At 47.8% G+C, this 16,049-nt stretch overlaps 2 protein-coding genes across 3 annotated transcripts in view; both read left to right on the top strand.

Moving 5' to 3' along the window:
• Positions 1 to 3,889, top strand: part of ALDH1A3 (aldehyde dehydrogenase 1 family member A3) — a 40,044-nt gene extending 36,155 nt beyond the window's left edge. Inside the window, exon 13 of the mRNA XM_021098574.2 lies at positions 1,994 to 3,889. Within this exon, the coding sequence (XP_020954233.1) occupies positions 1,994 to 2,066 (73 nt within the window). The 3' untranslated portion in view covers positions 2,067 to 3,889. The remainder of the gene's footprint in view (positions 1 to 1,993) is intronic.
• Positions 3,890 to 6,775: 2,886 nt separating this feature from the next.
• The window catches only part of LRRK1 (leucine rich repeat kinase 1), a 130,240-nt gene continuing 120,966 nt past the window's right edge, over positions 6,776 to 16,049 (top strand). For both annotated transcript variants that reach the window (XR_014815340.1, XM_021098586.2), the window contains exons 1-2: positions 6,776 to 6,828; positions 12,235 to 12,482. Coding sequence is in view for 1 of the 2 variants with exons in the window: in XM_021098586.2 (XP_020954245.2) it covers positions 12,383 to 12,482 (100 nt within the window). In the remaining variant the exon portion in view is untranslated. The remainder of the gene's footprint in view (positions 6,829 to 12,234; positions 12,483 to 16,049) is intronic.

The raw sequence follows: 16,049 nt of genomic DNA on the forward strand, positions 1-16,049 counted from the left end.
CATTGCATGGATCTAAGCCAGTGGTTGTCCAACTTGAGCTGCATCAGACTCCCATGGCTGGTTAATCCCCTGGCTACTAAAATACAGATTTCTGAGCCCCACCCATAGGTTTCTATGGCCGCCACAAGAAATAACCACAAAATCAGTGGCTTAAACAACATGAATGTATTATCTATAGGATAAAACCTGCCCCAATCTCATTTAGCTAAAATCAGGGTGTGTGCAGGGATGCATTCCTTTCTGGAGACTCTAGGGAAAGAACCTCCTTCCTTGCCTTTTTCAGCTTCTAGAGCCTCTTGCATTCCCTTGACTGTCAGCTCTTTCCTCATCGTCAAAGCCAGTAGTGTCACCTCTCTCTGACCCTGCCTCTGTCATTTCATTTCCCTCTCTCTTTCTCTGCTTTCCTCTTCCACTTTGAAGGACCCTTGTGATTACATTGGGTCCACCTAGATAATTCAGAATAATCTCTCTATTTTAAAGTCAGCTGGGAGTTATCCTGTGTCGAAGTGGGTTAAGGATCTGGCATTGCTGCCACTGAAGCCCAAGTTCCATCCCTGGCCTAGGAACCTCCATATGCTGCCATTACAGCCAAAAAATAAAAACAACAACAAAAAAATAAAGTCAGCTAACTAGCCATTTTAATTCCATTTGTAACTCTAATTGCCCTTTGTCATATCACCTAACATTTTCAAAGGTTCAGAGAGTTAGGATGTGGACATCTTGGTGGTGCAGTGTGGAGGCGGGGAGCATTAGTCTGCCTACCACAGTAGGTGTGGGGGGTCTGAGACTCTGCATTTTGAGGAAGTTCTGAGGTGAGGCTGATGCTGCTGGTTTGGGGACCACACTTTAAGAGGCACTGGTCTGAGGGATGAGATAGGATTCTGTCTTGAGTCTTCGTAGCTGCAGAGCCACTGTGACCACCTCTCCTCCCACTTTTCCCAAACAGGCTCACATTCTTATTTACATAGAAGCAGAGCAAGTATTGTAGAGGATTTTAAATCTATCCAAAGCCCCCTGCTTGGTTCTAGGAAGGGACCTGCCCTGAAGGTGATTCACGATGCCTGAGAAGCATCACTGGGCTCTGAAAGACTTAAAGAAAGGACACATACCAGAGACATAAATTCAAGGACATGGACTCCCCTGTATCCAGGCTGTGCTAACATCTGAGCCCCTGGCGCTCCGCACCTGCCTCCCTCTTCTCACTGCTGTCCAAAGGCAGCTCCAGATCCTCCAAGTCCCTGCCCCTTGTGGATGCTCCAACGACACACCTCCAGTCAATAACTTCCAGCTCTGCCTCTTCTGTCTCTTCCAGTGGCTCCAAATTGCCAGCAAAAGTTCCAAATCCAAGTTCCAAAGCAGAGAGTGTTCTCTCTGCTCCCCAGCTCGCCTGCCTCCTTCACCACACAGGCACTCTCGTCTTCCCCAACTCAGGGAATTCTCTCTTTTCATTTTTCTTTTTAGGGCCACACTGGAGTGTATGAAGCTCCCAGACTAGGGGTTGAATAGGAGCTGCAACTACCGGCCTAGGCCACAGGCACAGCAACGCCAGATCTGAGCCATGTCTGTGGCCTGTGCCGCAGCCTACAGTACCACCAGATCCTTAATCCACTGAACGAGGCCAGAGATCGAACCCACATCCTAATGGATACTAGTCGGGCTCACTTCCACTGAGCCGCAATGGGAACTCTTCTCTTTTTTTAAAATCCCCTTCCTTCTTTAAAGACAAACCCTTTGTCCTTCTGAATATTTCAAAGGTGTCACACACACAACACTTGATATGTAACCTGAAGTTACACATCCAGGAACTTATACTCATTAATGGTTTCGGAGTCCTGGCTATGACTCTCTTACATCCTCGCATCTTGGCCTTTCGTGCAGACTCCCAACTCTGCCCAACAGAGTACTAGCTGATTGATCAAGCATCAGAGCTGAGTTTGTACAGAAGGGCTAAGTGCCTGCCTGTTTCACGTCTCCCTCTTTTCTGTGATCACAGAGGCGAATATGCGCTAGCCGAATACACAGAAGTGAAAACTGTCACCATCAAACTTGACGACAAGAACCCTTGAAGGAAAGGCAGGCTCCTTCCTCAGACTTCTGACAGCTGAATGTGGCAGATCAAACTTGCCGAAGAAAATCCTGCATTTCTGACCTTCCTGGGATGCTTTCTTCTGGAGACTTTACATCTGCTGGATTTGAACAATTTATTTTCCTCTCACACTCCTGTTTTGTCGACTGATATGTTGTGTGTCAAATTGCAGTCCTGCCCGGGGGATGGGCCGAGTGGCCATTTCTGTTTTCCCCTTTCCACCAGATCCCAGGGGACAGTGAGGAGGCTCAGGGCGTAGCCAACAGGAAATGGCATTTGAAGTATCCAGCAGTCACTCAAAAATGCTTTGCTGACTCTGACTCCAGTAAGAATTTGGAAAATAAAAATTTCCCTTCATGTTCTGCAAACAGGCCCTGTAACCTCAGGGTTACCTGCCTGCAGGACAAGCCCCTCCTGCTATTCAGTGGGAAAGATCAGCATTAAGTTTAAAAAAAAAAAAAAATCTAAAAACAAGGTTAGGAGAATCCGATGTAGGGAGTTTTGGGGAAACAAGTACCATGGAAGGCTCCTGAAGGCCTTGGGTGTGAACAGTCTTCAGGACTTGACATTGACTATGGGATCAGCTTAAAACCAGTACTGCCTTTGGAATATGACCACATTAGCCATCCAAAGAGCTTATCTCACACTATGTGGCGGGTCTACCTTAACTAAGGCACTTTCTTAGGCAGGAAGTGTCACTTAGTGGCAGCATCGCTGCAGAAGACCCAGTGCTCTGACACCACAACAGCATACATAGCAAACCCTCGGGTTGTTAAGTCCCATGTTTTACGAGTCAGAGCCATAAGCTGCTTTTCCCAGTTATGCATTTCTATCACTTGCCTCAATGGTTTATGATAAGCCGGTGTTAGTTCTCCTTTGCTCCAGTTTGGTTATCCACATTTTAGATGAGTGAAACAGACACAGCTGGAAAGACTGCTGTTATAGTACAGCTTTGGTTTTTCAAACTCCTATTTCGATATCAATTAGTGATTCAATAACAAATAATGTCTGGTCTACCACAGCAGCCCGAGCACTTCACTAACAGGTTGTGGATTTTTTTCTTCCTCTTTGTGTATCCAAAGGATGTGCCACTCCAGGTTTAACTTGGAAAACTGAAAGTGTTCCCACAGAGCTTTAAAAAAACCCAAACCAAACCAAACCAAACTGAAATTGTGTTATTTGGACACTTTTACTATTATTGACTAGTACTTTTCTAATGGTGCTTCTGTTTGAGAATTAAATTATGTCTGAGAATTAAATTGGGGGGCAGTAACCCAGTAGAGGTCTATGTCAAAACAAGTATATATATAAAGTCATCTGTGAAATGAAGTTATTGTTCTTGTTGGAAAGAGACAAAATGCAGTTCACTTGCTTCTCCAGATCAGTTAACACTTATCACTTAAATGATCAGCAGCTTGTTAAATCAGGATTTGACTTCATACACTGAATTTTCAGGATTTTATCTCAAGTAACTCTAGACACTAACCTTGATAGTAATACAGTAGAGCGTTCTTATTCCTTCATTGTATAATAATGCCTTTAATATGAAATGCTACATTATTTATAATTGATATAGTTAATGTATCTTTTTATAGTTGTAAGTAAACAGAGGTGGTGTATTTAACCTTCTGTAATATACTGTATTTAGAAATGGAAGTCTATATAGTAGTAGATTTTACTTCTTTTAAGGTTTACTCCTGTGGTACGGTTTTAAAAGATCTATTGGCCTGGAAATTCTGACCCTAACTGCAGATTGTGTTCAACAATGCAACAACCATAAAATAAAGTTGGATATTTGAGAAACATGAGGGTTTATTGTTGTTGTTGTTGTTGTTTTCATTTAAAGACCAGAGCCCTTTTAATTCTGTGGCTGGCTTTTCTTTCTTAGAACTTTGGTACAAAACAGCTTATTTTATTATATATAAAATCACATATGTTTTATATACAATCACGTAAGGATAAAATTACATTAGCTCAATTCATCAGGTCCAGCACTTTAGCCTGAGTGCGAAGCTTGCTTCTATGGCTTTGGGGGCTGACTGGGCAGCAAGGTTGGTGGCAGAGGTTCTATGTCTTAGTTGGGATGTGAGGATTAGAAAATGATGGGGAGGGTTACATGGAGATCCAGGGAAGACACTGCATCCTGCCTCTGTGTGCTCAAGCATCCATTTTTCTCACTTTTCTCCATGAGGATCTCTGTGTTTGGGTTTACCTTACCTAGAGTTTCTAAGGCTTCAAACCAATAAGCCTTAATCACCGATTCATAGGCTAGCATTGAGGTGGGATCAAGAATATTCATATACATGGTTAGATCCACCAAGTTCAACTAGGCCTTGAGTCCAGATCACTTTGGCCATGCAGAGGCAAATCTCCACACTTTCAGAGAAAAGTTAAGGGAAGCTTGGATCAGATGTCTCTTATGTATGCACTTATGCATGCTTTATTGCACTTAGAAACCGTCCACTCCCCAGTAGTAATGTGAGCAGAAAATTCAAGGAACATGGCATTTCCTTCATTTGGGTTACCATGAAGGGAACCATTCTGAGGACATATACTGGCCTTGGCGTGTGTGCCTGTGTTTACACATGTGCACCTGGGTACCTGTTAGGGTGGGGCACAGGCAGTGGGCACATTCTCTAGAAGTGGACTCTCCGGAATGCCCTCGTGGTAGACCAAGCCCTTAAATGTCTTTGCGCCTAGCATGTGGTGACTTGAGCTTGAAGGTGAGCAATGAGGGATATTTGGAAAAAGTGTCTGAGGAGAAATGTCTGCGCAAACTGAATACCCAGCTGAAGGAAAGGCAACTGGAAGAGCAGAGGGGGTTGTCGGTCACTACACCTTCAGAAAGGGCAGAAGGCAGAAAGGGAAGATGAAGGAGGTAGCTTCCAACTGACCCCACTTTAGGAGGGGTCATTCCAACATGAGATGCTGAGAATTCCAATGTGGAACAAAAGCTAGGGGGACTGTGGTTAGCGAGGGTCAAGAAGAAGCAGAAAGATGAAGTTCCTTGGTGGCCTAGTGGATTAGGGATCTAGTGTCACTGCTATGGCTCTGGTCACTGCTGTGCCACAGATTCCAACCCTGGCACTGGAACTTTCCCATTCCCCAGGCAAGGCCAAAAAAAAAAAGCAGTGGAAATCTTAACTGACCTAGCAATGGCCCCCTGTAAACCTGTAACTAACACACGCCTAACGGATGGAGTTAAATGCTGGTATATAATCAGCTTGAAACAAGCCCCCTGTGTGTAGACTATCCCAACGGTTTTCTACAGTGGAGACATTTCCAAGACGGTTCCCAGGCTTACTTAAAAGGGAAATTGAATTGCTGCCCCCCCCCATTGGCCACGTCCACTAGTTGTCTGCTCAAGCACTGGGCATGCACTTCCTCACGGTGCCGCTAGATGGCAGGGCCGCGCGCCCTTGGGGCGCTTTGTGGAGATTCGCGGGCTCACTCAACACCGTGGACGCCACGCCTTGCAAATTATTAGGGACTTTTCGGTAGCAATCATATTAACGCCTTTTGCATACTGGAATTAGAACCGCGGTGATGAGGGTAGGATTGCAAAACTGCACCCACCCTTTTGAAAGGGCGTCCAGTCCAGGAGAATTAGAGGGACAACCTCTTGGGAGTAAAGCAAAGCTGCCCGGCGGTCCCCTCGCCAAAGAGGGGCCCAAGGAGCTTGTCCGAGGGGCCACAGTCCTGGGTTTCCGCGAGGTGACGTGATGGCCCTGCAGCTGCCTGGCTTTTGTGAAATGGAAGTAAGGGTGGTGGCAATTTGTCTTTGTGCCTTGGGGTAAATCCTGGGAATGTTCTAGTCGTAACACTACGTGAGAGGAGCCTAGGAGGCAGGTCCTGCCAGGGTGAAGAATCATCTGCTTTTTTCCAAACCGGCTTCTCTTTACCCGGTGGGCACATGGAGCCAAATCCAATGCCTGTCTGCAAGCATGGACATACATCTTTATGCTCTGCGTTTGTACAATGGCCTCACTGGTGGGAACATAGTTAAGGTAGCTTGAAACATAATAAACTGCCTATATGCCCCAATGTTTATCTACCACCTCCCCCCTCAAAAATAACCCCAGGCAATTTAAAATGATTCACCAAACAGTGACATATTTGTATACATCCATAATTACATTAGTAAATTCATGTGGTAGAAGGGGTGCAGTTTGAAAACTATTAAAGCTTTAAAGTTACACATTTCTAGTCTGCTCTATAGTTTTACACAAATGAATATTCCCGTCTTTTCCATATTTACTGCCAGAGTATACGATCTACATATATGAGTCAGAGGTTCATCAGCGGATTTTGCAGCGGAGCGGATCAGAGGGGCAGGGGAAGCTGGGTTGAGCAGAGAACGACCACTCTCAGCGCCGCGCCCGCCCCGCGTGGAAAGCAGGATGTCCCAAAGCGGGAAGGGCCGGGGGGCCTCCGGGCCAGGAGCAATGAGCGCGATCGCCTGGGATTTGCAGCAGGGAAACTGAGGCGGGAGGTCGGGGAGGTGGTGGTGGGGGTGCTCCCCGAACCAGTTCCTTGGCAACGCCGCCGCTCCGACCCTCGCTACGCACCCTTCGCGCCGCCTGCCGCCCGCCCTCCTCAGGATTGAGGAAGTGTGTGTCTGGCCCGGCCCCGCGAGCGGCCAGAGGCGCAGGGGCGGAGGGCAGAGGGGCGGCCCGGCCCGGATCCGCCGTCTTCCTCCCCGCCCGCGCTCAGCGCAGAGTCCAAGGCGCCGGCCGCCTCAGGTAAGCGCCGCCCGGGCCCGCGCCCCGCCAGGGGACCCGCCGCCAGGCCCCGGGCGCAGGGCGACCCCAGGGCTCATGGCCCCGCCGCCTGCCGCCGCGCTCACGGGGCACGAGGCCCAGGCGGGGAACCCGAGACCCCCCGGGACGGGGCCCGGGCAGGGAGAGCAGACTCGAGCAAGGAGTACTTCTCCCTCCGCCTTTGGAAAAACTCGCTTCCTTCAAGTCGGAGTGGCCGTGAGAGCGCGTGTGCGTTGTGTGAGCCTGAGAGTGAATGTGCTTGTGAGCGAGAGTGTAAGCTGAGTGTGAGCGCGGGGGTGTGGGGAAGCAGCAGCTCCCTGCCCCGACGGCCTGGTGCGCGACGGCCGGCGCATCTTCATCCCACCCTCAGGCTGAGGCCCTCTTCTGGCCTGAGGGTCGGATCTCCGGCGGTGCGGATAAAACCCCGCCACCACCTTGGCGGTCTCTGCGGCGACCTCCCGGGCAGAGGCGCAGGAGATGAGCGCGGATGTGGTGGAATGAGGAAGGGAGCCGAGGAAGGCAGCCGAGGAAGGCTGCCGAGGAAGGCTGGGGGTCGGAGGGATATGATGACGAATAATTGGGCGACTTCTGTGCTGGGCTCGACCAGCCCCTCTTTGTTTGAGGTCAAGAAGCTTTTCTCTCAGGAGCACATCCCCCTGCAGGGGTCTGAGAAGGAGAGATACGGGAGCCTGTAGTTTGTTTTTGGTGAGCCTCTCACCAAACACACCATTTTCAGACTTTGTCACTTATTGTGTCCAAATTCCCCTGGGCCTTAAGGGGACAACTAGAATATGCAGGATTTGGAAAAATGTTAACATTCCCCTCCTTTGGTCGTTTGGCTTCATTATCTTTGTTTATGCCCCGGAAGAATAAAAAAGTTAGAAACATACAAACCTCACACCTAATTTGTCTCTGCAGAAGGTTTTGGGGGCCCTGCCCCAAGCCTCCACATCTCAGGGGGTGGCCTCATACTAAAGGTAGTAGGCACAGTTGCTCAGATCAAAAACCTAGGAGTCGTCCCTTGTCCCAACTCCTCATTCCTTGAATTCAATGGTTAGCAAGTCCTGTTGGGTCTCAAAGGTGTGTGGGGTCCATCCCCTTCCTTTTTATGGCCCACTCTAGTCCAAGCCACCAGCATCTCTTACCTGTGCAATTGCAGTGCTTCCCATACGCCCAGTCTCCATTTGGCAGCCATGGTGATTTTTTTTTTTTTTTTAAAGGTAAATTCGAGAGTGTCAGTCTTCTGCTTGTAACCCTTCAATAACATCTCCTTATGCTTGTCACGAAATCCAGAAGACCTCCTCCCGTCCGCATCCCTGCAGCTGATCTGGCTTCTGCCGTCTCAGATCACCTGGCCATTGCCTCCCCACCCAGCCACCCCCTCTAAACCCAGCCTCACTCTCACATCTCTCTGTGTATGTCCTTGCAGTTGCCAATGGCTGTGTGTTCCTACTCTATCTTTTGAATTACTCCTTTAATTTACCTGAAAGTCTCCATTGGAGACTCCAGGTGTCAGAGACCTTTCCAGAGTCCCTGCTCACTGTTGCATCTTCACTCCCAGAGCTGCTCCAGAGGGTTCCAAATGCATACAGGTAGAGAGACAGTGGTGGAAAGACAGTATGAACTTGTTTGTGGCTTTAGGCTCACAAAGGGCTTCTGTTCTCATCTGGGCCTGAGAACTACACATTTCTACGGTTTGTAGCACCGTAATATTTTGATGTCTACAAATCTATTAAACACATTTTGTAGGCAAGCCAGTAGTGGTCAAGGAGGCTAGTTGTGCCAAAGGGATGTCTCGGACCATGGGCCAACCATCTCAACCAGGCTTTTGATTCAAAAAAAGACCTGGGAGTTCCCGTCGTGGCGCAGTGGTTAACGAATCCGACTAGGAACCATAAGGTTGCGGGTTCGGTCCCTGCCCTTGCTCAGTGGGTTAACGATTCAGCGTTGCCGTGACCTGTGGTGTAGGTTGCAGATGCGGCTCAGATCTCGCGTTGCTGTGGCTCCGGCATAGGCCGGAGACCACAGCTCCGATTGGACCCCTAGCCTGGGAACCTCCATATGCCGCGGGAGCGGCCCAAGAAATAGCAAAAAGACAAAAAGACAAAAAAAAAAAAAAAAAAAAAAGACCTGGGTGGGAGTTCCCGTGTGGCTCAATAGGTTAAGGACCTGATGTGTCCCTGAGAGATATGGGTTTGATCCCTAGCCTCACACAGTGGGTTAAAGATCTGGTGTTGTTGCAGGCTTCATCCTAGGTCACTGAGGCGGCTCTAATCCAGGGTTGCCTGTGCCACAGCTCTAGCTCTGATTCGACCCCTGGCCTGGGAACTTCCATATGCTGTGGGTGTGGTGCAGCTGTAAAAAGGAAAAAAATAAAAAAAAAATAAAAGGCTGGATGATAAGAGCATTTCTAACATGCTTCACTTGTGCAAGTTTCTTCAGGCTCTTTGGTATCTGCACTCCTATAAAGAGGTGAGCAGGTTCAGGATGTTTCTTCCTTGTTTTCAGCAGAAAGTTTATAGGAAGTTTTTCCTTGACTGTGCCCTTCTCACCAACTGTAAGTTTCATGAACTTATGAAGCTCACTCCCCATGGGAAGGGCCAAATAAAAACATTTGTAGAAGGAATATCAGGTTGCCTTTTTTTTCGTTCCAACAAGTATTTGGGTTTATTCATTACTACAGTTATAAAGAGTTGGCAAAAGCAAATTGGTGAGCTTTTAAAAATTATTAAAATAATTATTATTTCAGGACACTTCTTGAAGCCCTCATTAGGATGTATAGATTATAATGAAAAGAAAACGTGTATCTTGCAACCATGATTGGTTGCACTGGTCTGAACCCAAAAGAAGCAGGAAGAAGCAAAGATCCGTTTGAGGGCAAAGATTGAGCAAAACATAAGTTACTTCATCTTAAAAAGTTGACCTTAAAGTCTAAGCCAAAATACAAATTCTAATTGAAAAACTGCTCCAGTAGCAAAATCCTCCATTGGTAAAATGATTTTCAAAAGGAAACTGAAAATGAAAAGGGGAACAAAATGACTGGGTGAGGGCTGGCCTAAAATATTCTTAAGTTTTTTTTTTTTTTTGACTTAAAAGTATTATATGGCAAGTCACTTCTGTTTTCAGAAAGAACATCTACTAGCATTTGGACTTTTGAAGTGTTGTTGGGTATATTTGGGAGCTGATTTTGAGAGGTCTTTGAGAGCAGGTAGCAGCTGTGCGCTGAATGCTACTGTGCGGTTTCTGAATGCTACTGTGTGATTTGGAGCCTTTATTTTACTTTTTAAATTTTTTATTAAAGTATGGTTGATTTACAATGTTCCGTCAATTTCTGGTGTACAACAAAGTGACCCAGTGGAGCCTTTATTCTAAAACAGAGACTCTATTTTGCTACTTCTCCCTGTCTCCTCTCAAGTTGATCTTTCCTAATCAGGTTTTGCAATTTATAAAGCTTTGATCATCTCCTAAATTGTGTTCAGATTGATCACTTCTTATTTCCTACTTAGACTTCTCCCAAACTTCAGACATGGATTTTTCCCAAGCATGGCCTCTCTAAAATTCTGGCTCTTTAGTTTGGAAAGGCGCGGGCTTATGAAGGACAAGGCCTCTGGTTCAGGGCTTTTCCAGCCCGTACACCCAAGAGTACAGCTTACCTGGGCCAGGGGCCAGATCTCCAGACTCTAATTTGAGAAAGCTCTGGTGCTTTCACAGCCTTGTTCTGGAGCTTTCTCAGTGCCCACCCTGAGGCACCTTCTAGAGCCTGCTCACTGGGGAGACAGTGGGTCTGCCCTCCAGCATTGATTTTCTGAGCTCATTAATCAGAGGCTGGGAGGAGGGGAGCCTGCTGGCTCCCCTATCCCCCTGCTGTTATTATTGCCAGTGAGAACCACCTCCAGGAGTTCTCGCCATGGCTCAGTGGTTAATGAATCCGATTAACATCCGCGAGGTTTTGGGTTCGATCCCTGGCCTCACTCAGTGGGTTAAGGAACCAGCATTGCCACTGTGGTACAGGTTGCAGATGCAGCTCAGATCCTGTGTTGCTGTGGCTGTGGTGTAGGCCAGTGGCTACAGCTCCAATTAGACCCCTAGCCTGGGAACTTCCATATGCCACGGGTGAGGCCCTAAAAAGACAAAAGACAAAAAGAAGAACCAGTGACTGCAGAAACTTGACCTTGTTGGAAATCTCACAGCAACCTTGCGAGGTTACCTGGGAAGCATGGTGCATGTCTGTTTTTAATAGATGATGTCATCTTGGGTATCATTTATACAACCTTGACTTTATTTTATTTTATTTTATTTTTTGGACTGTGCTATCACCCACCATTGCAGAGGTGTCTCAGAGACCATCTGGCCATTACACCATACTTTCTATGTATGGTATAGGCTCCATGCAAATGCTTGTAGAGACATGCATCTCCTTTGGTCATCCCCTTCCCTTCCTGTCACCCCAGGCCATGCCTGAGCTGGACTTGGGTCTTGCCCACAAGGTGCTTCTGGTCCTTTAGTCAGCATGGCAGGCTGGGCCCTCATGCTGGGTGACCCCTAAGCTCAGGGGGGACCCAGCATGTGAGAGCAGCCTCTTCCCTCATCACAGCCTTCTTTGTCTTAGGAGATGTGTCGTCATCAGACTCAGAGTTTCTCTAGAAAATTCTGGGCTGTGGGAAGCTGCCCTGCACACTATAGGATGCTCAGCAGTGTCCCTGGCCACTACCCACTAAATGCCTGTAAGCACCCCTACCTCCAGTTGTGAAAACCAAAAATGCCTCCGGACATTGCCAAGTGTACCCAGGGGCGGTGGGGGCAGGCACAATGTAGGCGGCTTCTTTCTTTTATTCCCCTAGAACTCAAACTGACTTGACTTCACAACCAGCACCAGTGCCTTCCAGACCCTTTTCTTTGGGACAGTTGCCTAATTTCTTCTGTCAGTACATGCCTACCTCTGGCCTTCCAGAGGAGTCTGTCCTGGGCAAAGGGAAGCCTTGTTTTGTGTACATGTGTCTGCCCCACTCCAACCAAATCGTGAACCCCTGAAGGCAGAAGACAATTCATTGTCTTGGTGCCACCGTGCCAGTGACAATGATGTGCTGATTGAACAGTGATTGAGCCCTTTACCAGCAGGTGTTCTGCAGTTGTTTAGGGTTTCTATACTCTTCGTGGGCTGACACGGTCGGACCCCAGATGCAAGGTGGGGTGGGGGCATCTCTGTCTTTTCCTTTTCACTGGCCCCACCTGACCAAGTGTGTCTGGTTAGATGAAATGAGAACAGAAATGTCACCAAAAAAGAGGGGAAGGATACCAAAGCGCTGATATAAATAGTAGGTACAAGGGTTCAGGGAGAGACTTGAGGTAAGAAGAACTTTCTGACTTGATTTTTTTTTTCACCACCAGGACGAGACAGCTTTCTATTCAGTCACAAACGTGTGTCTGTGACTTGGTCCATCATGGACTATGAGCCAGGACAGAGGCTACCCCTCCAGCAGCAGTGACCGTGACCACTGCCAGAACTGACTTGGGGGAGCAGCAGCCCCGAGGATTGATGGTTGGAATGTCTCGGCGGCCACCCAGCATGTACTGGTGTGTGGGGCCGGACGGGTCAGCCGTGTGTCCAGGACGCGCCATGGAGCCGCATGACAACGGTAAGCACAGAGCTGGCCAAACCTATCTCACATGTTCTACCAACAAACAAGGGGTTTTCAGTCGGAGGATATATAATGCCAGATACTTGATGCATCATGTGATTTTTTTTCATTATAAAATATATCGTGGGATTCTCATTTTTTTTTTATTTATTTATTTTTTTAATTTTCCCACTGTACAGCAAGGGGGGGATTCTCATTTAAATTCATAGCATTGAATGAGCCGTGGGACAAAGTTTCTGTGGACTCGAAGATCTTGGGAAACAAGGCATCATTTCATGCTGGTTAAAAAGATTTTTTTAAATGGAAATTTGGTTATGTTTTCTTACAATAATAATGTGTATTTATCAAAAATTGAAGAAAAAATAATCACCTAGAGTTCCACTACCCTAAGCAGAATTAACATCTTGGTATGTTGTCTCCTAGTCAACTTTTGTGGGCTTCAGGGACTTTGTTTTACTTTATTTTCTTATCATAGGGTAGGTACTTCTCTATCCTATTTTTCTCGTATAACTTTATGACAGTCACCTAGCTCATGTGACCCTGTGAACTATCTTCTTACTCGGAAACTCTGTACCACATGATGGACCTAATTCTTACTCTCCTGCTGGACGTGTTGGGACATTTTGGTTGCTTCCAGTTGCTGACTTTGACCAAGAGCATTCCATGCCTGTCTTTCTATATGTGGTTTTGAGATTATTTCCTTAAGGTAGATTTACAGAAGCGGGACTGTTGGGTTTGAATATTTTTAAGCCTCTTTGCACGTCTTGCCGGATTGTTCACCAGAGTTGCACCACTTTTACCCCAATAGGATATCATTGCTACTGTTAACAATAAATATTTGTTAAGCCCTTAGTGCATACCAGGCACTGGGTTTGGTAGGGAATAACCTCATTGAACGCTTACAACAACATATAAATGGTACTTTTATCCCCATTTAATAGTTGAGGAGCGTGAGAGTAAGAGAGGTGTAGAAACTTGGTCAAGGTCAGTAACTTATAATGGGCAGAAGTGTCATTCGAACCCCATCTTGACCCTAGACTCTAGTTTGCTCTGTGAAGCTTGTGAGGGCCCTTATGTTTGTATCTCTGTTGACTTAGTACTTCAGTGTTGTACCTGGCCCAGCAGACATTTTGTTCAGTTGCTTGAGTGTTTTTTTCTCCATCAACAGTGCCCAAAGGCTAACTAGGGTGATGTTTCTGGAAGACGTCTCTGCACATAAATCAAATTATGAAATGAGAAAAGAATTTGCTTCCTCACATTGCCCAGCACTAAGTGTTCCCAAAGTGTTTGACTTGCATCTTTTGAAAATTTTTTTTTTTTTAGATGTCTTTTTTCAGTCGCTCATTAGGAAGGCCATGCCTTGTGAGCCTGAGATCAAGGGGACGTGTGTGGAATGCTGTTCCTGATGTCAGCCAGGACTCCGCACTTTCCAGGGCACTCTCAGCTCTGCCATCCCACCCGCCTCTCCTCAGTAATTCACAGGGATGCTCGGGTGAATTTCATCTGAAAAAGCCCCACAGGGGCCCCCAGGCCCTCAGAAGCACCGGGACGTGTCTAAACTGTCAGTGCCCAGGCACCCCCAGATCCTCTGAAACAGCATACTGGGGGGAGGGGTATGCAGGGGCATTTTTAAAAAGTCTTGCCTCCTGGAGTTCCTGCTGTGGTACAGTGGGATCGGCTAGCATCTCTGCAGCACCAAGATGCAGGTTCCATCCTCAGCCCTGTGCAGTGGGTTAAAGGATCCAATGTTGCCACAGCTGTGGTGTAGGTCACAACCGTGGCTCGGATCTGATCCCTGGCCTGGGAACTCCATATGCTGCAGGGCTTCCCAACAAGAAAAAAGAAAATAGTTCTTGCTTCCCTCTCACTGCAATTGTAATGTGCACCTGGGGTTGAGGACCAGCTGGTCTACATGATTCAGGGCCTGTGGAGCATTTCTCAAATTGCAATATATTTTCCAGTCCCTTAGGGATCTTAGTGAAGTGCAAATTCTCACTCTGTGGTCCTGGGGGCACTAAGATGCTGCATTTCTAACAGGATCCTAAGTTGTGCTGATGTCCCAACAAATCAGTGGCAAGGCTGAGACAACCCAGGTGCCTGGAAAAGCTATTAATTCTTACAGGTCTTAGGGACCTGGGCCAAGGAACCCTGGACAGACCTGGAACCAGTCTTGCCTCCAGGCCTGAGGTAGCACAGACTGCCAGAGAATGTTCAAGAGCATCAAGAGGCCAAAGCGTTGTCATGCACCCAGTCCCCATTCTCCTCCTTTGAGGTCTGGTCTGGTCTGAACTTTACACTGCTCCCACAGCAGGTCCCTTCTCCCTGACAGCTGTGACCACCTGGTTAGAGGGAGCAGGCCCAGAAAAGCCTTTTCTGCCTCAGGGGCCTCTGTCCCTAGTGGAAGCTTAGGACTCCACACCTCCCTGTTTTGTTTTGTTTTTGATTGAGGGGAGTGTTTGGTCACCCCTTGGCATATGGAGCTCCCTGACCAGGGATCCAATCTGAGCCTTAGTTGCGGCCTAAGCTGAAGCTGCAACAGTGCCGGCCCGGGGCTTGAACCTGCGTCCCAGCACTCCCAAGATACCACTAATTCTGTTGTGTCACAGTGGGAACTCCCATGCCTCCCTGTTCAAAACCACCAGGATAGAGGAGCCAGTGAGGGTGGTGCAGCCCCCCACCAGTGTCAGGCTAGTGCTTCCAGCTGAAGGGTGCCCACAGGGGAGGGGACATCTTGTGAATTCTGATGCTGAAGGAGGAAAATACAAAACCACAGAATCGAAGACGAGAACGAAGTGGCCTAAAGTACAGTGGAAAATTCTATCCTATGGCTCAGCATTATGGAAATTATATTCTCTCCTTAGGAATTATAATAGTAATCAAATTCTCATAAGGACTCCTATGAGGACAAGTACAAATTTATGCCCATACTCCAGAAGTTGAAAGATTCCATCTGTAGTAGCCAAGAAGCTGAGCATGGGGGCCCTTCCCTGGGACCCCCCCACCCAAGGACCAAACCTCACAACATTCCCCTCCTGCTGGCAATAGGCAGCTTACTGGCTTGGCGACCAGGCATCAGTACCTCCCGGGCTCCTGCAGTTACTGGTCAGCCCTCCTAAGAGAAGGAGTGAGGGCAGCAGGGAGCCCCCGCTCCTTGCCTGCCCCATCCAGGGGAGGACAATGTCCATGGGGACCTGCATGGGCACCAGAAATGCTGACTATGACTACTGATTGTACGTAAGCTGGAGTGATGGGTGCATCTGTCCCCCTCTTGTTTGGAGTCCCCCGAGGGGTTATGACGGTGTTTCCTGAGTGAGAAGGGAAGGAAAGGGCTTAACCTGTGGGGTTAAGCAGAGCTGCATTCAATTCATAGTTATGGGTGACCTCAGCTGGGTGGCTCAACCTCTCTGAACCCTGACCCAGACAGACACAGAATCTCACTGGGATGTGCCGAGTGGCATTTATTCCCAGCCCCACCCTGGTCAGCGAGGGCTGAGGGGCTCTGCTCAACTGTGACTCCATGCTCCTGAAACCAGCCGGCTGGCAGGGGCCTTCTTCATGGCCAGT

This window comes from Sus scrofa, chromosome 1 (assembly GCF_054392235.1).
Source record: "Sus scrofa isolate SSC_HxYL_T2T_F1_AM1 chromosome 1, Sscrofa_HxYL_maternal_Yorkshire_Landrace_v2.0, whole genome shotgun sequence".
Lineage (NCBI taxonomy): Eukaryota > Metazoa > Chordata > Mammalia > Artiodactyla > Suidae > Sus > Sus scrofa.